This window comes from Apus apus, chromosome 4, assembly GCF_020740795.1.
Source record: "Apus apus isolate bApuApu2 chromosome 4, bApuApu2.pri.cur, whole genome shotgun sequence".
In the NCBI taxonomy this organism is placed as follows: Eukaryota; Metazoa; Chordata; class Aves; order Apodiformes; family Apodidae; genus Apus; species Apus apus.
Window position 1 is genome coordinate 10,555,327 of NC_067285.1, and position 27,631 is coordinate 10,582,957.

A 27,631-nucleotide genomic window follows, 5' to 3' on the forward strand; every position below is an offset into this window, starting at 1 on the left:
CCAGTCTAAACCTCCCCTGGCACAACTTTAGGCCATTTCCTCTGGTCCTGTCATTATTCATCTGATGAAAGAGGCCAACTCCCACCTCCCTACAACCTCCTTTCAGGTAGTTGTAGAGAGCAATAAGGTCCCCCCTCAGCCTCCTCTTGTCATCTTGCTTTGCTCTGAAGCCACCCTAAATGCATATTCAGAGCTCTGTACACAGAGGACAAATTTCACAATCTTCAGGGTTCTCAAATACAAAGTCTAGTCACATGCCACAAATTTGGGGGAGATTTGGGTCACTTTGGCTTTAAAAGTTTGTTTCATGTTTTGCACTCTACCCTCTTCTTCGCTGAAAGAACTCTACCATGTAGCTAGGGACTCCCTAGAACCACAGAAAGCTTTATTATGTCAGATATGTGATCATCCTTCTGGCTTAAGTCTTTTTGCTGGTGGTCAATTCTGACAGGATTATCAGTCCCTGGGGAAGTTACTCCATAACAACTTTAGAATTTTCCTCTTACCCCACCTCTTATGGCAAGTATATATACACTCCTCAGCTCAGGAGCCTTGCAATGCAGTTCACTCTCCTGCACTTCCTGAAGTCCTCAGTAGGGAGAAAGGATGCTTGCAGATGAAAACCTATCAGACAGCTTTATTCTTTTGCCTTGTTGAAGTGCCCTACAGAGTAATGCAATATACAATTTCACTGTTTCTCACACTGTACTATTTAAAGTTACATAAGATACTGTTTAAGGTTATTTTATTTTTATACGTACACACACTATTGAAATACAAACTGATTTTTATTTTTACAACTGTGCTTTGCTATCTAAGAAATGTATGGTTCATGGTAAAAACTAAACATATCAAGTGTTTTATACCCCTTTGCCAAAAGCCTAGACAGCAGGAAGAGATTCACATTTTGACTGGTGACTGTCACTTGGCTCAAGTTATGCTGGTCCCCTGGGCTGAAGGGATATGATGTTACACTGGCCAGAGTGCCAGGAAAAAAGAGTGTGCTGTGATTTGTCTTGGTACTAGTTCTGTGGTCTTTTCAGACTTCTGAGTATCTTCCAACAGTTACATTTTTTTCAGTTCAATAATCAGAACACTATGAATTTGGACAAAAAAGGGGGAAAAGAGAAGACTGGCTTGAAACTGCTTTGTCTTCCACTTCTGAAATATGTAACTCCAACATGACCAAATGGTACTTACTCCATCTCAGTGGAATCCTCTACAGAAAGACAATATAAACCAATAACTTGTAAACAAGTTACAGCAATAAAACCAATCAATTTAATTGAAGACATTAAAAAAACATGTAAGGCAATATAAATGATAAAATTATACTTAAAAGGACTCACTAGCACTTTCTAAAAGGCTTTAAAACAGCAACAGACACTTTACAAAAGATTTGAGGAAAGAGAATAAAATTTTCAAACTACAGGTACTGTATAAAGGTAAGATTAACAGTTATCTTATAAAATACAGCAACAGAGACAAAATGGATACTCAAGCTCCTTTTAAACTAAGCCTTCTGAGGGTCTTCGTTAAAATGCAATTTTTAAAACTATTTTAAGCAAGAACTAAATACTTAAATCTTTTAAATTTACAGGTCCCTGGCATTAACATAGCACTATACACATCTTTCGAACAAGCAGAAAGTACAACTTCATTTAACCATGCGTGGTGTCATCTTCTACAAAGTCTTTGGCCATTTCTGCTGTGATGACGTCAATGTGACTAACCTGGTGGAACAAAAAGAGGACAGATATTACAGGATCTCCTGCAGCACAGCAGACTTATTTCTGAAGGCTTTGGACTCATAGCCATTTCTGATTTCCTTTGAAGACCATGACAAGGGACTTGTGTAGGTAATTAAATTCTCTTTCAGGAAGAAGTTTTACACAAGGCTGCAATACAAGTCCATCACTGAAATAAAACTGAACTCGAATTTCTAAAGTCAAGTCTTAAATGTAGATAAGGTTCTCAGTAAACATCATAACTAAAACATTTTTTTTACCTTGTTTCTGAATTTTACACCATAGAACTTGTCAGCTGACTCAAGCAGTTCAGGTCTAAAAGTTGTTGTAATAAACTGAGCATGTTCAGCTAGTTCCATAATCATATCTGAAAAAGAACACACAAATTATGTATTAATGTCATCTTTTCAATAAAGTGGGACAGGTCTTCACATGCAAAGAGTTTGCTATTGCTTATTAAAAATGAGGTTTTGGTTATTAAAAGTAAAAAAAGCCCCAAACCAAACCAACCAACGACAACAAATCCCCAAGTCAGGAATGTATCCATACCAGGTTTTTGAGTAAATTAATTACAATATAAACGCTAACAAATCCAGCCACTCAGCAAAATCAGTGGGATATTAAGCATCTATGATGAAAACAGAGTAAACACTTTTGCAACAGTGCCATGAGATAAAAGTTCATTTTTTAAAATAAAACTACGCTTCAAAACAGGACTACTTCCACCACACTGAAGTGTAGTAAGGAGACCCTTTAAACACAGTAGAAAACAGAGGTTCTACCTAAAACCAAGCTCATGAAAGCTTCAGAAGGCACAAAGTTAAATTCCAACACACATACCAAATTACTAAAAAGTACTTTTATGATTAAAAGGTTTTATCTTAAACATCAGTGGTGACAAGACAGACTATCACCTTCAACAACAATGAAGATTAATAAAGATAGACAGTTACCTGAAACAGCTTTTCTGTGCTGAGCATCCAAGGCTTGGTCGATTTCATCAAACAAGTAAAATGGAGCTGGATCACACTTCTGGATAGCAAATATCAGGGCTAAGGCCACCAAGGATTTCTGTCCACCTGAAAGTTGCTGCATTTCTCTCATTTCACCCTGCTTCCCTGTGAAGGACACCTAAGAAAACAAGGCAACAGCAAGATGACTTCAAAACCACTACATCCCTTGCTATTACAGTCAATAAATAACCAATTAAACACTGCCCTTTAAAAACATAGTTAAAAGGATATCTAACAAATATTTGGAGTTCTTTACCCTTATGCCAACTCCAGTGAACTGGTCTACAGATGGAACACTGCTCTGAGATCCAGATCCCCTTTCACTCTCAGTGCTGCCTTCACCTTCATCCTGGGATTGACTGCCCTCCACATCTCCTTTCTTCATCACTAACGTGGCCTTGCCACCAGGGACTAACTTCTGGAACACTTCACTGAAATTTTTTGACACCTGAAAAGAGAGTCAATACACCAGCTCATTTTTACATAGTGAAATCAAATGCAGACAACAGTTGGTTTTACATTATTACACTAAGTGTCTGCTTCAAAGCAGAGATACACACTCATACTATACAGAGCTTGGCTTAAAACTACCTAAGCCAACTGTTCTTGCAGTATGAGAATATTCACAAGTTTGGTTTTTTTTGAGGAAATGGCAGAATTAAAACATAAAACATCAGCAAAAGCAAGTGTGATTTGTTTCCATAAACTTCAGATCAGTTAAGCAAATGTTCTTTTAAGAGAAGACCTCACACACTTAGTAGTCAAGATCCTTTGTTAACATCAGAAATTACTTTAATCTGGAGAATGGATTTGGTGCAGGGTTTTTCAACAGGCATTCCCCAGAAAGGTTTGCATGTAGTACAAAGAGATTCATCAGGAAGGGAGTACTTAAGAGGTTTAAAGCGAAGTTAGAGCTGTAATACAACCAAGACAAATACATATATTTTAAATTACAGCCTATTTCTTTTCCAGTATTTAAAAACCCCACAAACTTCAAGTTACATGATACTGCCTTCTATTATTATTAGAGAACAGATCTACTTAATGTCTGCCTCTCCCCATACAGCTGCTACATAATGGGACAATTTGATTTCAGCACCACTGTCTTTACTATTGTTGCCATTTTGTTACCTGTTTGAAAGTCAGCTGAATAGCTTCATATTTCCTGAGCTCAAGGACATTCATCAGCTCCATGATGGATTTGTAGCCCCTGTCCAGCTCCTCTTGTCTTTTTATCAATTTTTCCTTCTGCTCTGAGAAATTCACAAACTGGTCTAGAGCTTTTTTATTAACGTGGCTGTACTTCTTCAGTTCCGTGTTACACTGCTCCAGTTTGCGGAATAACTGTAAGTGGAAAATATTAATATATCAAAGTGACTTGTAATTCTAGCCACATTTGACACTCAAGATGTAGGTGACACCAATACTTCAGGTCATGAAACCAAGCATGTTCATCACCTGCTTTAAACTTAAAGTCTGATACTTTTCAAAAGCCTCCTGTGGAAGTGAACCCAACTCTCGGATTTTCTTCATGCATTCCTCTTTCTTCTTGAGGAGCATGCCTTGCCTGTTCGTCATTTTTTCGAGTTCTTTTGTATCGTGGTTAATGGCATCCATATGCTCCTTCTCCATGTTCTTCCAGCGTTCCATGCTCTTTTGAAGCTCCTTAATTCCTGCTTCTGTCTTGTCAATAGAATTATCCAGATCTACGATATTGGGTGAAAGCAAAAAACCCAAAGCTGTAAGTATTATATGTCTGCATAAAATCTGCAGTTACCCAGTCAAGTGTTCTATGAAACAAAAACAATCCACAGAAAATGATCTATTAAAGAGTAGAAAGTTAATTTTAAGACAAAAAGCTGAAAAACCCTCTCTCTACTTCCCTTTGAGTATATGACTTAAAAAAAAAAAAATCTAACAGACTTATTAAGATCATATTGCTAAAGTCTAGAAAGAAAAGCGAAACAAACTGAGCCATACAGATGCTATTTCCTATTTGACAACAACTTAAGATAGCTTAGACAAAATTCAACAACTACACAAGATCAGGCGTGTATGAAGGTGGCTTCAAAAGTACTATGCCCTGAAGCCAAAAGTCTTATCACCAACACATACTTGCTGGTATTACAGTGTGCAACTGCAGACACTTTCTTTTATGTATGACATACACAAAATCTTGTTACACTTACCTTTTGATTAAATTCCAGAAGTGTAACACACTACATAACTACTACAGAAAATTTTAAGTTAATGAGTATTTCTTGTATTATGGTCTATTTCTAAACAAAAATACAGTTTGTCTAAACTTTCAAAAGTCCTGGAGAACTTTCTTTTAAAAAAATATAAATAAAAATGCTGCTACCAACCATCTGACCGTGCCAGTGTGTCTTTCACTCGTTTGTTGATAGCCTCAAGTTCCGATGTTGTGGCAGTAAGAACTGTGCCACCTTCTGTTTCTCGAAGCTCATTCAGTTCCTATGGGACAAAATACATGTCACCCAGCTTCAGAATAAAGGTGAACTGAAGTATAAGCCAGACAAGTTATCTTCTGCTGCTCTATATGTAACTGTATTAAATATTTAGTGAAGTTTTAGAGAATAGCTACGATTTTCAAACAAATCTGTCCTTATGATTGCCCTATATATACATAGGCTGTGTATATACAATAGGATTTATGTCAAAAATTCACTTGTCTAAAATACTGTGCTGAATTTGAAGTAAAACACTTAACTCAGCTTGTATACAGGGGAGCAAAACCCATCACAGATAAAGCAGGGTAATGAATGAGTATTTATCAAATGGTTAATATGTTGAAGTCCTGGAAATAAACTAAAATCAGATTGGAAAAGTACATTCAAGAAAACCCTTACTTGTTCCACTTGGTCTAAGCGTTTTCTCAGATTCTCATTGAGATAAGTTTCAACTCTCGTGATAATGCCTTCTAGTTTAATCCTCTCATTCAAAAGCTGCCTGTTTTCCTGAAAAAATAAAGTATATCAATTGCCTTAACTGACAACAACTGTGTTTTTCCCCTGTGAAAAAATTATGACAAAGAAACACTCTTCACACAATTCTGTGTATTAAAATATTACACAATTCTTTGGACTGTTGCTCTAATTTTAACACGTTTAAAGAACCAAAGGATAAGTATTTTTGCAGCTAGTGCAGAAGCCAAACCATACAAAACCACCAGGTTTCTTAAACTGTATTGGCAGCTGAACTAAATTTTTAAACTAGAGCTTTCGAGAGAATACTTAGGAATTAATATTTTTTCAACAACACAGGTGTCAGACAAAACCTTAGTTTTTATCTCATCCATCATATGCTTAAAAGCATTATTTTATTCTCCCCCACTATGCATCACTCCTTTCAGATGATACCTATTTGTAGGTATTGCTGTAACATCCAAGAGCAGGAGCTGTGCTGTTTCCAACACAAACAGCCAGAATTCTCACACAATACAGCAAGGAAAATTCGCCCTGCATTTGAGAAAAACAGGCAAATACACTTTGCAGATGAGAAAGCTTCAAACACGCCTACCTACAACTTATGAAACATAACTTTAATTGCACTGTATTAATAAGTGACATTTCATACAAAAGGACATAAATAAGTTTATTGATAGGAAATACACCACATTTAGTGGCAAGGTATTTTCATTTTCTTACTTGTTGTAGCTGTCGAATCTCATCGTTAAGAGCATCCACACGTTTCTGATCTTCAAGACTGAGTTGAGACAACAAATCAGTCCCCAGTTCTGCTTTTAGTGATTCTCTGGTTGACTCCATAGCATGTAAACTTGCCTCCAAGCTCTGCAAACTGCGTTGCTAGGGAACAGATATTAAACAGATTAATTTCTCAAAACTATCCGCAGATTTATATCAACTTCACTTTTCTATTTAAATAAACATATTTTTGTGACATATCTCCAGCCACCATCTCTACATTATTTCATATTATGATGTTAACCAGAAAATAAAGCAAGTTTCTAAGTAATATTAATGAAACAATTAATATCAAACCAGTAATAGCTTTCAAAATCCCCATACTTTACCTTAGGCATAAATGTCTTTTCAGACTGCTGCCTTTTCTCCTTTAACATTTTCATCTCTGACAATATACTGTCTCGAGAGGCTTTGAACTTCCTCTGCTGTGTCTCAATTTGCTGCATTTGGTTCATTAGCTGATCAATCTCATTGTTAATCCATACTGTGGGCTAAGGAAAACTCTGTTCTTGTTTTAAAAGGCATTTTATACTTACTAGTACATTCAATTTTTATTCCATTTGGCACATTGAGCTGCCATCAAAATAAACAAAAAAATCACCACAAAATCAAAACATTCAGTTGTACAGGAAAAATCAAGAACCATCAACAAAAGTAACTTCAGTACTCTTATCAAAACAAAGGAGAATCAAGGAAAACTTCTTTTAGCTGTTATTTTACAACATGGCACTCAGAAGAATATAAAGGATATATTTGAACTTGTAAGGGAAACTAAGATCTTACAAAATAAGGAAGAGCAGGTGAAGAGCATTTAAGAAGAAATGTTAGAACAATGCAATTATCCTTTACTCATTTCTGAGGCAAGAAAGTATGATTTATTTGTTTATTTTTGCATAGTGGCTCAAGTCACGATGCAGAGCTTGCAGAAGATTGTTTTAATTTATGTTGACTCATTAACATCACATTACTCCTACTACACTGTATATTTTAACAAGACATCAACTTACATGCCTTAAAAACTACATATTTAAATACTTTGGGAAAACTGAATTAGCTAGATAGAGAACAGGAAGTTTGTTGGACTGAGTATTTAGCTTTCTGAACAAATCAAGTCTGTTTCTGTTATGTTACTGTCAGCAGTAACAGCTCTTACTAGTGTTACTCCTCTACCTACCACAGAGCACCATCCCTACATCCCTTATAAATCCCTCCTCAAAAAGAAATCCAGTCCTAAATATTATTACTTAAAATTTAGCAAAAAATATTTCAATTCCAAAATAGCAGTCTTGGTTAAAAGTTTAATTATACTGAAACCAAAGGGTCTAACAGGTAACTGGGGACTTTAACTTCAAGCAGCAGGAATTCAAGCTCTCATTCCTAGTTACAAAAAGCAAGTTACCTGTATAATGCACACTGTGCTTAGTGCTAAAATTAGTTTCTGCACAAATCCTTTTAAAACCATATGCCTACATATTTGTAGTTTTAAAAAGGTCAATGGAAGGAGAAAATGCTACACTTAATAAATACTTAATTGTAAATAAACATATTGGGTCCTGCACACTACCTGCCTACAGGTAACAATAGGAAAGACAATCACTACTGGTGCATGCAAAGCCAGCTGGCAAATTCAGTATATTTAAGACAGGTTTAACAGACCATTTTAATATTCTTTCACTGACTTTATAAGACATATATGTACATACTTTTAAAATTTTGCTAATTAGCCATGGATCTAATCACAGACTTCAATGTTCTGCTTATCTGCTACAACAAAAATGCACTACTGCAGGTCAAAAAATAAAGGACAGAATGACCTGGATAACAAACAAAACTGTATAAACCTCCCTCACCCCTAAATTCTAGATACTGGATCTCAAAAGGACACTGTAGCATTAAAGAGGTTAGAGAAAGAGGTGAGCTACTTGAATTTTTGTACAAAGAGACTGAAAAGACCAAAGGACTACCAAGCAACTCAGAACTTAATTGTAATATAATGCTGTCCATCTCCTCCCCACAGCAGAAGTGGGCTATGTAACAAACACAAATTCAGGACACAAGAACTAAAAATACTGCATGACTCAGACAGTGAAGATTAATACAGATAACAAGAATATCTGGTTATGGCAGTTACTGTAACAAATTCTAGAAGGAATAGAAAGCCTCGCAATTTAGGGTTTAACCTCATCACTAAGTTTAATAGTTCAACATCAAATTTTAACAGGGACAGATTACAAAGCTCCTTTGTCCTGAAGCCTACAGTGCCAGCCACTCTCTGAAGCAAACTACTGGTCACAGTGTGCTTCAATTACTGTTTTTCATAGAAGTTTCCCCAGCATGGAAGTTTTACTAAAAAATTAACAGCAGTGGTATAAGAACTATTTTTTAACTAGCTGCATTAATCTAAAAATTATTTTAACAAAAATTCAATTCAGGCAGATAAATAATGGGATATATTTTAAGATCAGTTATTTTTACTGGTTGTATACCAGTTTTTACACACAGAGCTTTTTGTTTTCTGTTTTACTATTGATTTCTTTGTTATAGAAATCCCTACAGTAACATATAGAACCAGGCTGCACAAGCAACAGTCAAAACAAATGGCACAGCTAATATATAACACTAATGGAAGCTGGTCTCACTTTTCATTGATTACTTTAGCTACAAAAGCTTTGACATTATGGACGCTTTCCCCAAGGACTACAAAAGGATATTTTCAATGTTTCTGCGTAAGTTTTCATTGAGTTTTGCTTCGAGTTCACCAAGTTCTTCTTCTGCCTTTCTAACATCTTTTTGCAATTCCAGCCGAGACTTCCTTGTGTCATAGTAACCTCCAGTCAAAGCACCACGATGGCTGACTTGATCACCTGAGAGCATAACAGAGCAACACTATAAACTGCACACTATGTGCTCTCTAAAAAACATTAAGAGCAATTTCCTCAATACAACTTATCAGAGTAACTAGATCGTTTCAACTAACCTACAGAAGTGCTGTGTCAGTATCAGGAATGACTTATGTATGCTTGCTGTAACCAGAGAAATGTTTATTTCTGTATTCAGTTTAAATGTGCTTCCTCTCTCAAGACCAATACACACTGCCATGGTCTCCTTTAAGCAGTAGTTAATTTTTATTTTGTTTTTACTTAACTTTTGACACTATGCAGCTTGAAGAAAAAAAAAAAACAACAAACAACAAAACTTATATTAAGAGAAAAAATGCAAATACCTGACACTACAAGTTTTAAAAAATATATCTCATATCTTTTGTGAGGGAGAAAACAAAAGAGTAATTAGCAGCATTTGTAGCTTGTAGAATATGCTGCTATTGAAAAATTAATTTCCTCCTCAGACATCCTTAGGAATTTTTCCAGATTTAGTTTAAGAGACAAAAAGACAACAGTAAGACTGCAGGAAATCTGCTCTCCAAGAACAAGCAATTAACAAGAGATAAAAATTATTACAGAGAACGTAACACTTAATGCATCTGGTACAAAGAATTCACCTTACACTTATCAGTATTTAAGGCTGCACATTTGCACCCTGAACACCGATTTAAGTTTGGGAAAAATGCCACAAATACTCCAGGAAAATGCACACTTGCAAAATTAGATTAAGAAATTGAATTAATGTAAATCTAATCTTTACAAGTCCCAGGATGGAGACACATAGCTACTAACTTTAAGATCATAAAAAAATTAATTGGCTTGTGAAGAATTTCTGTATTTTTTAAAGCACTGTACTTAACCAAGTGCAGCCTTGTACCTCTCAGTCAAATATACTATTATTTAAAATCATCTTGTTTTGACAACACTAACAGACTATATTTAATGAGCCCCATCTTCCAGGGATCCCGTTTTTGCAATAAATACCTTACAAAATTGCAGAATTTACCTTCCAGAGTAATACAATCCATAGTGAAAGCTCTGGCCAGCTGGGTAGACACTTCCATGCTACGACAAATCAGTGTCTTTCCAAACACATGTTTGAAAGCTTTGTCAAATCTTGGATTGTATCTCAGCTTACTGATCATAGGAATGGCATCCTGAAGTGACAGTGATTTTAATGAGAACAACATAATGGTACAAATTTGGCAACTATATTGCAACTAAGTCATTCACAGAACTCAAGAGCTCTGGAAAAAAATTAATTAACAAAGAGTAAAAACAGGATACACTCTAGCCTTAAAAAAAGAATTTCTAAAAGTTTAGCATAGCCCAAATTCACTGAATATTAATTAACATTGGCTTCACAATCAATAAACTTGTAGAATAAAGACTTCTGGAGTTGTGTTTATCAATATTTACATACAGCATGTCAAACCCTGAATTCAGTGCACAATATTGTGAATGGTACTTGAGAAATAAACAACTGTCAGTTGGTAGAAGGGCAACACACTGACTGAACACTCCCAAGACAAACACATAAACGCTGTATGGAAATCCCAAGTGCAAGATTCAGTAACACAATTTTACTAGTCAATCCCTCCCAAAATAAGCACACTGGAAGTCTGATCGTTTCCTATTTATTTTTCCCTAAGTTCATCTGACAAAAAAAAAAAAACACCCAACAAAATAACACATTAAAACTGTTTTAAAATAACTTATTCTACCATTATTATTGCAGGAAGCAGTTAATATTTACATAATTGATTAACTATTAAAACTTCAAATAACAGATATTTTGTTGAAATGTATGTCTGCAGTACTTATTAAATGGTTGCCACTGAAGGTTTATTTATGCATTTTTACATATAATAACACAACTCATTTTCAGTAACTTTGTGAAACTGTCCATGGCTGTAACAAGGAGCACAGCTCTTCAGCTTCTGTCCGTGGCAGCATTTCAGCTGAATAACAAGTCAGTAATTCAAGCAATTATTTATTATCAGGTTATAATACAATTCTCCTTCTTTTCAGTATCCCCTATTTACTTGTAAGGTGAAGTTAAAGTAGCAAATATCTGCTAGGAAAGTATTTTCCTATTAACAGGTTTTTTATGCTGAGAAGCATATATTAGAAGTAGTATTTCATTGCAACCACTCAACAGCAAAGCAAGGGGTGGACAATACGCAATATACACAAACAATTCAAATTATGAGGCTTTGTAAATATGAAGTAGACAATGGTTCAAAAGGAACTGTAACTCACATTAGTCTCAGGATAAGCAGTATCTCTAACATCCAACTTGTTCAGAGGGAGGAAAGTAACTTCCCCAGGAAGGTTCATTTTGTTGAATTCCATTAGGATCTTTGTACTGACCTCATCAGAATCCACAATGTGATAAAACAGCCTAATTAAGAAGCCAAACAAATAAGCAAAACTTTACTGGCTGAAAGTACTCACACATTTGTATGGCAACAGCATGCATGCAGGTACCACTACATAACATCAATATAAAGCTGCACTGCATTTTCTCTTCAAATCTGTGCCTTAGAAAAAGCAAGTGGATGCACTCAATAATGGGATCAACCAAGGATTATACACTTCACCCCTTAGTCACAGTTGGGGTCCTTCACACTCAGATTCAGACACACTTCAATTAACGACTAGCAGTTTGATCATGCTATATAATAAAGGCACTTGGACAACAAAAAGACAAGCTCCAGTTCAAAAGAATAAAACTTTCAGTAGCAAGTGGCACCAACCACCAAACCACACTGCACCTGATTTAACTTCAGTTATGCTGAACAGCACGTGAATACCTGTTCCCTGCAGTAACTTCAACACAGGTGTAGAAAGCTGGTTCACATTCAAAGTTGTTCATCACAATGCCATGATAGCCATTTAGAACATGCTGGTTTATGCCTTTTCGACGGAAGTGCTCCAACACCTTGTTTATGCTGTCTATACCGTTCAAAATGGCCTGTGAAAATATCACTTGTTATTGTACTGCAATTAAAAGACGTACAAGTAACATACATTTTACCTTTAACATTGTGAAAATCAAAACATTATTTTTTTGCGAAGTTCCTGCTAACCTACAGCTCTAATGGAAGATAACTAAATATTTGCGTCCAAGGTTTAAAAAAAAAAAAAAAAAGACCCTGAAAAAAAAATAAAAGGCAAAAAGATATCAACAGAAATTTTAGGAAGTATTCCATTTCTACCTGGTGTCCTTAAATCTCTTCAATTACCTTGAGCTTACAAAACTAATTTCCACGTAATTCTAGAGCTACCCATATTTGAAAAATTCAGCTTAGAAACACAATTTGTCCATATTAACTATGACAGTAAGACTACAGCCACAGAAATAACTGTCGTATCTTTCAGATACAACTATGACTTGTCCTTTAAGAATGCGGAGGAAAAACTTCCATAAGGAATTCTCAAATACAAGGTATCTTACCTTTCCTGTTGCTGCTCTGAGAAGCTGCTGTTTCTTTTCTAAATCCTCCCGCTTTGCAGCAAGAGCTTGTTGCTCTGCATTCTCTTCTCTCCACAGATAACTACAAAACAAAATTAATTCAAATATTTTAAGAGTGAATTAAGTCTGAAGATTTTTTTTTTTATTCTTATTAGTCTCAAAGACTGCTAATCTAATGGGAAGGCAAAGTGCAGGAGTTCATCCATGGCTATATTTAAAAAACATATCTACATGACATATTAACACCTACTCAGTTGGGGTCCTTTACATTGAGACATAATTCAATTAATTACTAACTTTCTTTCGCTCTGCAGTTCATCCTTTTTATTTTTCACTTCATAGTATTTTCTGTCCAGTTCTTCAACACGAGCCTTCACTTCATTAAGATCCTGGTCCAGTTTCTAACACAAAGAACAGAACAATATGAAACTATAGCTCTCTATGTTGAAAAATGTTTATTTTCTTCAATACTAAATTACTACTTAAAATTCAAAAAATATCCTATGGACGTTTTAAGAAATTTATAGGAACTCAAAATCACTGAGAATAAATACATCTTTTAAGGGAGCAGTAACCAGGCGAACTTATCAAGTCTAGTTGCACTGAGCATCTTGGTGTTACAGTGAAATGGTTCACTAAGTCACAGTAAGAAACTGAATCAAAACAGTAACTACTGTACACATATGTCATCATGCTCTGAAACAACATCTATTTTAAGAACATACGTACTAGTCTTGAGTACCATGCCATACTGCTAGTTGTCAAAAAACTTAGCCTGCTCTCCAGCAGTACTAGTACTTCACCACCACTGCTGTCAACAGCATGCTGCTTAAGCCAATGTACAGACACCCTCCCCTTGCTCATTCGACACTTGCTATTTTAAAAGCAGCTCAGGCTAGCACTCAGAGCATGCTTGCATAATTATCTGTGTACAGCAGTGCTAGCTGTGTTATCAAAAGCCATGTTTTTCCAACCTAACTTTGTAAACTCTCCATCACATTCACACAAGGATGCCTCCCCTTCAATCACCAAAAAGGTATACTACTCTTAAGCCTAAGTATGAACTGACATTCCTTAAGGAGAAAAAGAACACCAAGACTTGGAATCAGATGCCATCTCAAATTTAACCCCTTCAATTCTACAGAAACTGAACAGTACAATAAAATTACAGTACACTGGTAAATGCCCTTTTTTTCATACACCAACTTGAAGAATCATTGCTTTGCTAATGTGGGCCCCATTCAAGCAGTATTTTAGCAGAACACCATCATCTTTGTACAGCTACATTCCTAGATGTTGTCAGACTGATCCTCGAGTTTCTACCTAGTAGACGCTTTACACAAAGGCCAAGAAAACTGTCTATCAGTACATGCAGAGTAGCAGCACTGGCACTGGATGCTCTCCCACCATAAAGGCAGGGGGCTAACTCTTGTAGCTCCCAGTAGGAGTGATATTTTTGGCATTTACTGCTGTATTTGCAGTGTAAGAGTTGTTTCTGAATGGAAAATCTTTTAACACAGATAGGGACACAACTTCTAACCAGCTGCAATCATGATGCAAAGACCCAGTGCTTGCAGCACATTTTAAAAGATCCTCTCCTTAGGGAAAGAACGAAAAAACAACCAGCACAGACCTCTATAAAATCCTAACAAATTGTTACCTCTACGAAGCGGCTGCGTTTGACATAGACAAAAGCAAGACAGATCTAAGTTTCCTCCTGAAAACTCAGGCCAAAAGCTTTGGGAAAGTACCAGAAGGAGAGTCAACATTTAGTGTGAAGTTAAGATGCAGCTTCACAGGGGGTTCAGAACTCTCATCTGCAGATGTTTTCAGGGATACATTTTTAAAAGATTACACCCAACCAGGAAATGTCACTTTCCTTACAAACTGGCACTCAAGGGCTGAAACTTACACTGTACTGCTCCAAATTTTTCTCCTTGTTTGCCTCTGTATCCTCTAAATCCTTGTGTATAGCTGCAATCTGCCGCTTTTTGTCATTGATGGCTTGATCTAAAGACTTCAGTTCTTTCTTTATCCACTTATCCCTTTCTTCTTTGGAAGTAAACTGGCTTCCTCGACCTTGTTTAGCATAAAGATCTGTTCTTTCCTGCGTAGCCTGTGCGAGCCTATTTTGAGAAGGGAAGACATGCTGTATTATAAATAAATATTGAATTTATTAAGAGCAGGCATTAATAATTACCGTAAGAATTTCAAAAATGTGGCAAACCAGGCTTTAAAATTTAAGCACCGTATCAGTGACAAAAAGGATCATGTTATCAATCATAAAACCACCCATAAGACTTCACAAAACAGAAAGTCAACAATAACCCACAAATACTGTCCCCCCCAAAAAATAGAGGAGCCTTTTTTACAGACCATAGCTATCCCATTCTCAAGCAACAAGTACAGCTGAGTTAATTATACATACAAATAGTACTGAGAGCATCCTCGGTTTTGTTTTTTTTTCCAAATGCTTTGACTCCCTGTTGTAGAATGACACATACCTAGCAATTCCCCTCTCTTCTTTTTCTTTTACACTGTTGAATTTCGGCTCAGTTTCTGCTAGCTCTTTCTGCTTCTCCTCAATTTTCTCAAGAAGCTTTTGTCTCTCTTTCAACAATCTTTTCTGTAAGTCAAACAAAGTTGTATTTAAAGTCAGGTATTATCAGAAACTATATTATTAAATACCCACATCTAAAGAACAGTTAAGATTGCAAGACGCCATTGCTTATCTCATACTATACTGCTTCAACACGTAACATAAGCAAATTCAGTTCCAGTCAGGGCAGCAAAGAGGGATGAAATGAAGCATTCTCAAATTAGCTGAACTATGCAAGCAAGGAAGGTCTGTATGGGTCAAACAACTAAGCTCAAATTAGTGCTACTAATAAAACCCTCTTTCCCAGTACTTGCAACAATTAAGTTCAAGACAACTGTAGGTGCTTGACTTTGCAATATGCAGGAAGATAAATAAAGGATCATGACACAGGAGTCTATGTTTACATTCCCTAGAAGCACACCACAGATATCATAAGATGACGCCAGGATATTTGTCCAGCAAGCCTTAGAAAATTATGAAAGCTACAGTCTAAAACCAAAACTTCAGTGTACAAGAATACTACCTTGTACCATTGACATTTTAAAACTTCACTGTAACAGGCATACCCTTTGTTCACTGTTGCCAGCTAATTCATCCTGCAGGTCTTTAGCCTTCAGCTCCAATTTAGTCCTCTGTTTAATCTGCTCCTGTCTTTCAGCACTAAGTTGTTCTTTCTCTTCTTTCATTGCAGAAATCTTTGTCTTCAGTTCTCGAACTTGCCGTTCTATTTCCTATGCAAGTTTAAGTATGTAGTATCTTAAACACTGCGTGTACATTTCAGTATCGATATCAAAACTCAAAAGATCATTATTATGTATATCAAAATACACTAAGTGTTAAAAACTTCACCCATTTCTAAACAGGATGAAAGCATCAAATTTAACACTATTTTGGACCCTCACCCCCCAAAAAAAACCTCACAAAGCTAAACACACCTCTGGAGAGCCCTTGTTAAAAGTATTTTTACCTCCATTTTATCTCTAGCATCTTGCTGCGCATCCCTCAGCTGCCTGGATTTCTCTCCACTTGTCTCCCGCTTAGCGGAAAGCTGTATGGAAATATTACCAATAGCTTAAGTAGTAGAAGATTCTGTTTTAGTAGTAGTTCAATACAGAAAACTATTTGTTACTTTAGTGAAGAAACTTCAGAGAATTCTATCAATGAACACAAGGAGATGCAGCCAAAAAGCAAATCAATGGCTCACGTTTTATTTTGTATTCACCAAGATATTTTACCTCATCAAGCTTAGCTCGGGTTTCATTAAGCTCCTGATTATAAATGGTATATTCTAATGCTCTCCTCATTTTATCCCATTTCTGGTACTGAGCCAGCTCTTCTTTCTCCTCTTCCAGGGTATGCAGTCGCTCTTCAATGTACTTCAACAACTCATTGATCTTCTCTCGCTTGCCCTCTTTAGAAAAGATAACAAGACTGAAGTTCAGTAAACACTGTCATACATTCCCACACCTATAAAGCTACTCAATCTCCTCCACTGATTAACTATTTGCCAACAGTTATGAAAAGAGAATGCATGTCCTGAAGTTGCCAAAAAATATCTTAACAGGAGAACTGTTGATCCTAGTTATGTAAGTCAACACAGGTATGCACTTTTTAGGCTCACACACTTAAAATAACTATAGACTATACTGCTATGGTACTAAAGGCTTATGTAGGAGGTATCCTGATTTTTGGAACGCTACCAACTGACATCACTCGTGTGTTCTGAACAGTATAAACATCATTATTAGCCTAGCTAAAAAGTTTTTTACACAAAGCATGCATGAAGTCACTTATTAAACTTTTTGATCTATTTAAAAATCAAGGAGGAAATATGACATACTCTGTATCATTTAACATATCACAGATAAAATCTATATGGTAATGATGGCTTTACTGAAAAAGGCATAAACCTTTGGAGTTAATAGAATTACTATGGAACAGAACATTAATTTCTAAAACTATTTTTACCTGTTTCTTTCATTAGTGATATACTCTCCTCTTTACGTTCATCGTACACTCTGGTACCAGCTACTTCCCTCAGTAACTTCAGTCTTTGAGAGTCAGGAGCTGTGGCCATCTGGTTGATCTGAAAATGCCACACATTTCCATTCATCCATTCTTTGACAGTATTTTTAGTCTCTTAAAATTCTTCACAATTACTTCATTGTCTCATCCTAAGTCCCAGAATTGTATGAATTTATACTGAAATAGTTACAGGAATTAAGTTTGCTCTGTATTTAAGTATATAGAAAAGCATGTAACTGCAAAGATTACAATTAAAAAAAACTTCTTTTCTGCATATCAACAGTTTAGATACTAAGTTTTTCTTTAAAACATGAACTGCTTAAGCAGTAGTATTTGCAAAAGCAGTATCTAGAAGAACTGTTCCAAACTAAAATGTATTTAGGTTTTGGTTTACATATGTAGTAATTGAATTAAGATTGGCATCCAGGAAACAGGATAATAGACAGTGGTTTCTTCTACTTTGTGAAAAAGAAGCTTACCTTTCCTTGCTTGACAATATAATAGGGATTACTGCGAGAAAATCCAGCACTTTCAAGAAGATTCATGACATCATTTTTCCTGAAAAGTTATTGTGAATCTATTAAAAACACTTACAGTAGAAGTCAACACTTCAGTTGTAAAAATTCAGTAAGGTATCACAACTATACACCCTATAGTATCATCACTGTATACAATGCAAGCTCTGTTTGAAGAAGCATCTTTATTTGATAGTAGCCAATTCTAAATTTGAATGAGAGAATGCAAAATATCTACAATACTGTAGCACTGGAAAGAGCTTAAAAAGCAAAGTGGAGGCAAATACAGGGAAAGGTATCACAAGGAAGGATATGAAACAATCTACAGTCTAGTAACTCTTTGAAATAAATACTGTACAATCATATTAATGAATGGATTACATTGTAAATTTGAAATCTGCTGTCTACTGCACAAGGACAGATGTCCTCGCTGTCAAACTACCAGTACTCAGTATTACACAACTAAATTAGTATTGCTCATGGAACTCATGAGAATGAATTTATTTCAGGCTACAGATGCAAGTGTTCAGTGTGACTAGAGAATTTTACAGAAATACTACTAATCTCATTCAGCTAAGGAAAAGAAGTACCTACGTCACCATTTTCTTGTCTAAGAAATATTGGTCCTTCTTGGCTCCAATGACTCTGCGAAGTGAGACTTCCTCTTTATCAATCTTAAGAAAACAAAACCCAGTAAATTTAACTGCTTGCAGTAGGTATGTATAACTAATGCAGAAACCTCATAGCACTTTTTACCAAAACTGACTCAAAAGCAGCTGCCATACTGAAGACTTCTATAATACTGAGATACTGGAGTCTGAAGTGATCATCTATTTCTGAAGCAGTGTATTCAACTTACCGGCAATCTGTTGTCTGAATTGTCAAAAATAATTTCCACAAATGCTGAAATAACACGAGGGCCTGTACCTTCCTAAGAAAGAAAATATTTTGGTTAGAAAGTTCCCACCTTAGAATGATTTTGAGCTAATTTATTTCCCCCCTTCCCTAACAATTCCACTTTCTTTCTAAGGATTTCAGAGTGAAGAGCATTTATGTAAGGTCCAGTACGTATATTTTTATTTCTGAACATCTGGGAAACACATTCACCAATGTGCATTATCAGCATAATGTATACTTTGTAATAAATTACCTCTTGCCAAAGAGAAAGAAAAAAATGTTTAAGGATACTTTCAAAATAATTGGCTTAAAATACCCACAGCCCAGCAATTTACCATTTGTTGTAGTAATATTCAAATGCATAAGCTTATTCTTAAGCCTTGTTGTTAAGCATCTTCACTTACATGCAACAATGCCAGTCTCTGCTCTGGGCGAAGATGACTGAATTCATCACTGAGGACAAACTGAATTGCTGTAATAAAATAACAAGGAATTAGAAGATTTAATCTTTCCAACAGGAAGACAGGCAGCAGTTTCTTTTCACTCAGAACATACTATTTTAATCTTGGATAGTACAGTCACGCTGCTGGTAATATCTTGCATAGAAACCTTACTCTGCTGGATCTTTATCACTCAGCCAGCCTGCTGTACACTAGAATTTCTCTGAAGAAGTCTCACTGTCACCACCTTACTAGCTCACTGCATAAGCATTAACAATGCTGCACAAAGTCAGGATTCCTGAGCTCTCCTCTACAAATACACCGCACACAGGCTAGGTTAAACATATTGGTTAAATACTTAACACTTGGCAACTTATACCGACTGCCATCACAAAGGCCACTAACACCTCTGACTAGCAGTTTTGCTCTTCCACTGACACTCCCACCCTACAAAAGCCCCCTCATAAAAGCCTGTATAAGCTGTGCCATACTGCTATGGAATCAGCATAGAATTTAGCCAGTAAGAATGTCTATAGTAACTGCAAGTCTCACAATCAGCTTTCAAGGTTGGTGACTTTCAGAATCAGTTTCCTTCTGTAAATACTTTTTTGCCTTCTAAAAATCTTAGAAGGCCCTTAGTGAGAAAACCCAAGTACTTGAAGGTAAGTAAAACTTGAAGGTAAGTATTAAACTTAAGTGCACTGACATCTGCCTTTCATTACTGGCAAGTAATGACCAATCTGCCACTCCTTGTCAAGGAGAAACGTTTGGTAAACCAAATTCTGGCTAAAACAAAGAAACTTGGTATCATTAGCATCCCTATGCTATTATATTAAGAAATACATTCTTACCATAGAAAAAGTTGCTTTTTCCAGATCCATTTCTTCCCACTGAGAATTAAAACACAAAGTATTATCTCGACACTGAGTTACCATTGCAACAAACATCTAAGCGTGCATATGAATATTCAAGAACAGAACCCAAATATAACACAGCCAAACAAAATCTCAAGGGAATGAGGCAAACTTCATAGGTGAATCACTTAATCATTGTCTGAGAAGAGCAGTCTTTTTCCCACTCAAACACACTACAATGACTTCTATTCCAACACTATTCCACAATGAGCACAGTGGTTAAAGTGATAGGTTTATTTATTCCCTTTGGTTTACTTATTCCCATTACTTTATTTTTAATACTGGTATCCTGGTGGGATACAAACAGTAGACCTACATCAAATTCTTCTGGTCCCAGCATCTGTTTTTTATATTTCACCAAAGGAACTCACTTGTCTGCACACTCAGGTTGAGTGTATTACCTTCAGGCAGAGTATGAACTTAATACCCCACTTCCTAAATATTTTGTGTTGAAGACTAGTAGTAGTACTCTTTCTACTTAAAAAATAAAGGTATAACAACACTACACTACACTGACATACAGTAATCTCAGTGTTCATTCTGATGAGTCTCAGCAAGTCTCAGTGTTTTATCTTCAAGATCAGTGCTGGCTGCATTAATTTCAAAACTGCCTGCCTTCCAGCAGCAATGAGCATACCAGGCTTTTCATCTCTTCCTGCCCTCCAGACTCACCTCATCCCCCAAACTGCCTGGGATTGCTATGAGGTCTTTAAAAAGGCAAAAAACAGTGAAGACAGATTTTTTTCCTTTTAAAAACTCTAGTGCCTGGATAAAGTTTTAGCTCCCACTGAAGTAACATTACATAACAAGACCTGCTATTCAAGTCTCATGCATGTTTTTTGCAGTCTCAAGTAAATTTTGGCTACTAAATTTTTATTTCCAAAATTGATTGTTTTATCTTGGTTTAGCAGTCTCAAAATTGCTGCACAATCACTAAAATCAACACAAATGAAAAGGCACCCATGGGCAAAAATAGACAGCGTGATGGACAACAACAAGCTGTTATATCTGGTGTTATTTATTCAAGTATGTTTTGAAACTTATACTTTTTTACAATCCATGTTCCAGAAATTCATTACTCCAAAGATAAGAGAGGATTTTCTTCCCTGCACCAGTTTATAGTAGATAGTGTGCTTACTCTTAAAAAATGATCAGACTTGCATAACACCAAAAAAAAAAAAATCCCACAAAAACTCTCTGCTGCTGTGCCTGCAAGGGCAGCCTTGTAAAGGGAGCCTGGCTGATACAGAGATCTACACATATGAAGGAGTTCACAGACTTCACTCAATTGCTGAAAACTTGAACATACTATCACAGTAAAACTGAATGCTTGCCTTATTTTGCTGTAAGTGGAATATGCCTTGTGACATGTCATAGACAATCAAAAAGAAGTTTGCAAAAGAGAAAATACAGGCATCAAAATGTAGGCAGAATATTAAAAACTATAAGGGACTTTAATGTGAACACAATCTGAAGTAACAGTACAACTCCAGTTAGTGTTAAAAGACAAGTATCAGAACATACCAATGACATTGTGTTTTGAGCTGAATGGGTCCACAATGGTTTGGTCCCTGTAGCTTCGAAAGCCCTGAATGATCACCTAAAGAGAGGAAAGAATGAGTTATTTTAACTGAGTACTCACAGTTGAAAAACTACTCAAGAACAGAAAGATTTTACAGAATATTGATATCAGTGATAATATACTTGATTTCCCCTGCCCTTCCACATACACTACAACCTTCCAGCTCAAGATCAGCCACTTCATAAAACTTGCCCCCCACCTAAGCATCACCTTAGGGTCAGGATTTTCTCCTCACATCCTAAAAGATGTTGCTACTTACCTAAGCCAATGCACAGTGAACAGGAGAGTTCTGAGAGTCTTTTTGTAAATAACTACACCAAAAAAATGTATTTGCATCAAAGATTACACACAGGAAATACCTCAATATAACAAGGATCTATCCTAGTAGGGCCAGATTTAGATTTAATTTTTATAATGCCATCCACATACAGTATAAGAATTCCATTCACAAATTCTCCAAACAGAACAATTGCAGATAGCAAAAACTATACCAGATTCTACCTATTTTACATGCAATACAGTCTTATTTGGTGTTACTGTGAAACCTAAAGGGAAAAGTAAAAAAGCAAATTATCTTGGTTTTAGTGAATTCACTTCCGAAATAGACAAAGACAAAGTTAACTTCAGGAGCCACACAGCCAACAGCCATCCAGAAGCAGCATTTCAGCTATTAAATTTCAGTGGCAATTTGAGGTTTGCCAGAACCAGTAACACAGAAGGTACAGAGTGACAATATCCAATTCTTCAGTGCTTCTGACCAGAAGCAAAACTGATTCAGGTTCCAGCATGCACACTCCAGCACTAAGAAACCTTTTCCACACATTAAAGCTGTGCTGAAAGACCACACAGTAGCTTTGCTCTGCTGAGCAAGACATCAAAAAGACAGCAGCCACCTGAGAAGTTCTGATGTTTGCAGATCTTTCAGCAAGAAAGATTACAAAAGGACTGGAGTTGACATTTAATCGGTATGTCCTTTGCCCAGCTCTTCTCCAGCAGAAGCAAGGTATTGTTAAAATAATTCCAACGTTTCAGCATGATGGCTATTGTAAACTAATAATTACTTGTTAGGAAAGCAGCAAAACAACTTACAAGATGTTTCTCAATATTATTACTGCTGCAGTTTAGAATTTGAAATTATTTAGATTTTGTTTACAAGGTCCATGGTCCCGTCACCATTTTTTGTTTTTCTGAACATGTCATCCCTTCTCTCACATCTTCAAGTATTAAAGTAGTCCATGTTGCAGAAGATGGGCACAATACTTGGTATCTGAGAAGCACATAAAACTTCAGCAAAAAGCCCAGAAGTACTACTGTAAACATTAAAGCAAGCCTTTTCCCTCCTACTACGAAAGACTACCTTTACTGTACACCTGAGAAGCTCAAGAAACAATTACTTCCAGACCTGCATTCATATTCTGTAACATTCTGGTAGCACACTACACAGATGAGGACTAAACCCTGACCATAAAATTTACCTGAGAAAAGACTGAGAATAAAGCGCCCTGACTTACTCAAGTCAAATTCAGACTTAAGTCTTCCTCCCACTATGTAACAGCCCACTTTCAAGAATTATCACTGAAAACATCTCTTACCACCTGTTTATACTAATAAACTAAAACTATCTCACTAACACTGAATGAAAATGCCATGCCAGTCAGCATATCAAACACTCAAGTTTATAAAAATTGAAATTAAATAAACCTTAAAAGGCATTAACTAACTTTTCATCAGAAATCACAGTCATTCTCTTCACAGGCACTACATCTTACTTGTCAAATTCTCTTTGCAAAATTATTTCATTACTGGAATCTGCAGCTAAGAATAAGGTTTGGCAGAAAATTACTAATCCTTGACCATCAAGCATCAGATCTAACCAACTACTCCCTGAAAAGGAATAGTCTGCCACTTCTTCCAATGCTCATTAAATCCCTGGACTGTATTCACGTCTAAATCCAAAGTAACTGTATTGGAAGCAATTAAGGGTTTCAGAACATAATGGATCAAACTACAGAGAGCAAGTTTAAGATTATGTATCAAGTGAACACTACTCAGTCATCCTGGCTGTGAATACAGGCCCCTACCTCCCTTGAAGAAACAGTCTGCCTCATCTGTCAGATGGGAGACTTCTGCAGTAATAGCAAGATCTGCCTCAGTTACTCAGGACTTGCCATTAACTCCAGGCCACAGCAACATCAATCGCTCATGCTGATTTTGAAAAATAAATTAAAAGAACCAACAACATTTGGCAAAAAATGCTGCTGCCCAATTCATCATATCTCAAGAAAAAAAATGGGTAAAAAAATTGGTCTCTAGTACTTTTACAGTTTACCTATAATACTCTGAAAACACACTGACTGGAATATTTAACCTATTTTATTCTCATAAGCACCTGAAAGCCTCTACAAAAATGTAAAAACAACCAGTCATTATTCCTTGGATATTACTATAGAAGCAGAAACTTTTACCACCCACATACTCAAGCACCACTAGAGTACCATACCGGCAGACTCTGAACACTATTGTTCCCCACCCTCAAAGTTTCTTTCTAGATGGCTTCTCACTACATCCATTGTGCATATTCAGAAACATAACTTCATTATTGCCTGGTACAGCCTCAGACTAATACTTAAATAATTTCTGAACTCCCGGAATGATTTCTAGAATATACTGGGTATCAACAGAGTCAAATTCACCCTAATCCATTTTATTCTCATATTCACATCTTGTTACACTCTCTCCTATGGCTCCTAGAACAGTATTTGTTATTGACTACCTAAATTCCCTTATTTCCAGATGAAACTCATTTCCCCTGTTCTGACTTAATTTGGACTTCTTCCTCTGATTCTATATATATCTTCATTACTGTTTGTTTCTGTGCAGTTCAAATCTAGAGAACAAGAATTCTTACTCAAAGACTTAAAAGAAATGTGTGCACCTGCAACGATTCAGTTATTCACTAAAACACGATCAAAAGGCATTTGAAACACTCCCTAGCCAGGCAAACAGTTGATGAAAGCCTGATTTCTACATAGAACATGCACTTTCAAACGTGATAAAATATTCTTCTTCATAAAGACACCCGTAAGGTACCAGAAAGCCAGGTAAATTTTGAGTCCACTAAGAAATGAGAATCCTAGCAAGCTTGGAATGTACATGCATAGGCAGAGGTACAAAAGCAACCATAAAAATTCAATCATGCTGTGAATACACTATGCAATACGACTACAGGGATATATAATACAGACTTAACATTAATAATCGCCCTAATCGTAAAAATTGTTTGGAAAGGTCCACACAAGGCCCCTGTTTTTAAATGAACGTTAGCTGTAGATTGCTTGTCAAGGATGAAGTTTACTAGGTTAAACGGTCCATGGACATAAGGCATCACCCCAAAACAAACAACTCTTTGTTTCTCACAGGGGAAGGGGCAGCCAGAAGCAGTTTGAATTGAAACTCCAAATAAATAGTCCCATTTCCCACTGAAACCACAGGCAGCTTTTAAAAAGGTGAGCATCCACAACTTGAAGAGCGGAAAGATGGCAGCGGAGAGCCGAGGAGCACCCCTTGTTTACACGCCAGCCCCCCCGGCACGACCCCCCCGGCACTGGAGGGAGGGCCGCCCCATACAAAGGGTCCCCGCAGAGCCCGCCAACGAGTCCCGGGCTCAAGACGACCTTCTCCCAACGCTCCAAGCCTGCAATGAATGAAACCAGCCCCGGGAACGGCACTCGCCAACCTACACGCTGACTGTCCCCGCGGCCGGGCCGGGCACGGCCCCTCCCCAGCCAGGGCCGCGGCTGCCCACCCCGGGACGGGCGAACCAAAGGCCTCGGGACCCGCCATCAGCCAGCGGGCCTCCTGCTGCTGCCCGAGACCTCGATCTGCCCCCTCACCCGCGGACCGGAGACCCCCGAGTGCCAGGGCGGGGCAAAGCAAACCAGGCCGAACCGACCCCGCCAGGCCCGGACGGCACCGCGCAGGGCGGGCGGCCCGGGTCCCACCGGCTCACCTGCTTGATGTACATGTCTGCCACGCGTGGGCGAGGCGCCCGCCCCAGAGCCTCCTGCCGTCGCTCAGCCCGCCCTCACCGCTCCTTCCCGGCAGGAAAGCTCGTCGGGACGGCCGGTATCCCTCGGCGCCGCGTCCCTCCCGCTCCGGCTCCCCGGATTCCTCAGCCCCACACCCCGCTCACCCCTCACGCGAACAAAATGGCGGCGGAGCCTCCCCCGGCCCGGCCCGGCGCGAACCATTGCGCACCCGCCGCGGGGGCTGCGCGGGCAGGGAGCGCGTCTCTTCCGCGCCGGAGCGGGGACGGAGTCCGGCACAGCCGGCATCCCGCCTTCTTCTCCCTTCTCCAGCGCCGGGCTGCCCTTCCGGAAGGCGCTCTGGCGCTGGAAAGGCCGGTGCGGCTGCCTGCCCTGGCAGCCGGGGTCAGCCCGCGGAGTGGGGAGCAGTGGTTTGTCCCGCCGAGGGGCGGGTTGGGCGCCAAAGGCAAGTGCGAGCCGGGCGCGGGGCGGGGCGGGGTGCGGGTTCGGGTGTGCGGGGGTTCGGGTGTGCGGGGGTTCGGGTGTGCGGGGGTTCGGGTGTGCGGGGGTAAGGGCGCTCCGCACCCTGCCCCGCGGTTCCCCGGGGCGCGGGGGCGGCAAAAGCGCTCGCCCAGAACGTAAAATTAAAAAGTTGAGGTTCTTGTCTTCTCTTCGAGGAGGTTGAAATAAATAAATAAATAGATAGATAAATAAATAAATAATTTAAAATCGATTAAATAAGAGAGGAGTCACAGAATCTCCGGGGTTGGAAGGGACCTGGAAAGATCACCCAGCCCAACCCCCCCGCCAGAGCAGGGTCACCCCGAGCACATCACACAGGAACACGTCCAGGCGGGGTTTGAATGTCTCCAGCCAAGGAGACTCCACAGCCTCTGGGCAGCCTGTCCCAGGGCTCTGTCACTCTCACAGGAAAGAAGTTTTTTTCTGCTATTTACGTGGAACCTCCTATGCTCCAGCTGGCACCCGTTGCCCCTTGTCCCGTCACTGGACGTCGCTGTAAGAAGCCTGGCCAGGCCCGCAGCGTCGGTGCCCGTGGCTGGGCCCCCTCGCCCCGCCAGAGGTTCCCAGCCTTGCCCAGAGCTGGGAGCGTGGGGCTGGAAAGTCTGTATTTCAGTCCCATCTCCTATTTTTAGCTTGTTCACAGCCGGTTTTGCTCTTGGTGCCGATCCCAGTCCCTCCGGCAAGGCAGCCCTAAGGCAGGTGGGACCCGGGCCGGCCTCAGTGCCTCCGAGGGCCGCGGGAGGCCTGGGAGAAGCCAAGCAAAATATCCTCAAGGAAACAGAAAAATGTGCTTGAGTTTGTACCCACTGCTTTATCTCCCAGAGAGCCACCATTCAGCTCCTCAGCAGACCCGTTGAACACACAAAATATGCAAAATTAAGGAAGAGAGACATTATTTTCCTCCTAGTATCCTTTAGTTACTGTAATTCCAGGTGTCAGTGTGTCACAAGTAGGGGCACAACCTCTCAGAGAACAGTTTTCTATTTGAAGGCACTCCTTCAAAAATGCAGCTGTACCAAACATCTCCGTACACGCAGAAAATTCCTCTGCTGATATCTTAGCACTAAAAAATTAGATTTAAACATCCAGGACGGTCGGGTTCCTGCCTCTCCTAGAAGAGTAAATGCATGAATCACGTTCCTTGCTTAAGGGGAAAATCTCCCCAGCCCCAAGCACTTCTCTGCCGTGTAATGAAATGGTTTTAACGGGCCACCGGGAGGCTATTGTAACACAGTTCTCCTGTGCCTTCCAAGAAACGGTTGTTTC

At 38.4% G+C, this 27,631-nt stretch overlaps 1 protein-coding gene across 1 annotated transcript; it reads right to left on the reverse strand.

Moving 5' to 3' along the window:
• Positions 1–1,258: 1,258 nt before the first annotated feature.
• On the reverse strand, positions 1,259–25,979 carry SMC3 (structural maintenance of chromosomes 3). Its single transcript, XM_051618007.1, has 29 exons — positions 25,828–25,979; positions 21,761–21,836; positions 20,174–20,212; positions 19,287–19,354; positions 18,845–18,916; positions 18,580–18,659; positions 17,950–18,028; positions 17,414–17,531; positions 16,681–16,856; positions 16,413–16,493; positions 16,012–16,176; positions 15,351–15,472; positions 14,759–14,972; positions 13,144–13,247; positions 12,829–12,928; positions 12,185–12,345; positions 11,631–11,772; positions 10,375–10,525; positions 9,198–9,350; positions 6,816–6,967; positions 6,430–6,588; positions 5,632–5,739; positions 5,128–5,236; positions 4,220–4,467; positions 3,893–4,105; positions 3,018–3,209; positions 2,702–2,879; positions 2,009–2,115; positions 1,259–1,733 (listed from the first exon to the last, which is right to left on the reverse strand). Exons 1-29 carry the CDS (start codon positions 25,840–25,842, stop codon positions 1,662–1,664), a joined length of 3,654 nt encoding a protein of 1,217 aa, XP_051473967.1. The 5' UTR covers positions 25,843–25,979; the 3' UTR covers positions 1,259–1,661.
• Positions 25,980–27,631: the final 1,652 nt, after the last annotated feature.

Bases quoted from the DNA above. Each gene is read 5' to 3' on its own strand.
- SMC3 (XM_051618007.1), bottom strand. The intron at 16,857-17,413 runs GTAAAAATAGTT...TCTTTTCTAAAG, and splicing joins ATCACTAATGAAAGAAACAG to AGGGCAAGCGAGAGAAGATC. The intron at 5,740-6,429 runs GTAAGAAAATGA...TTATTTTTTCAG, and splicing joins AGATTCGACAGCTACAACAA to GAAAACAGGCAGCTTTTGAA.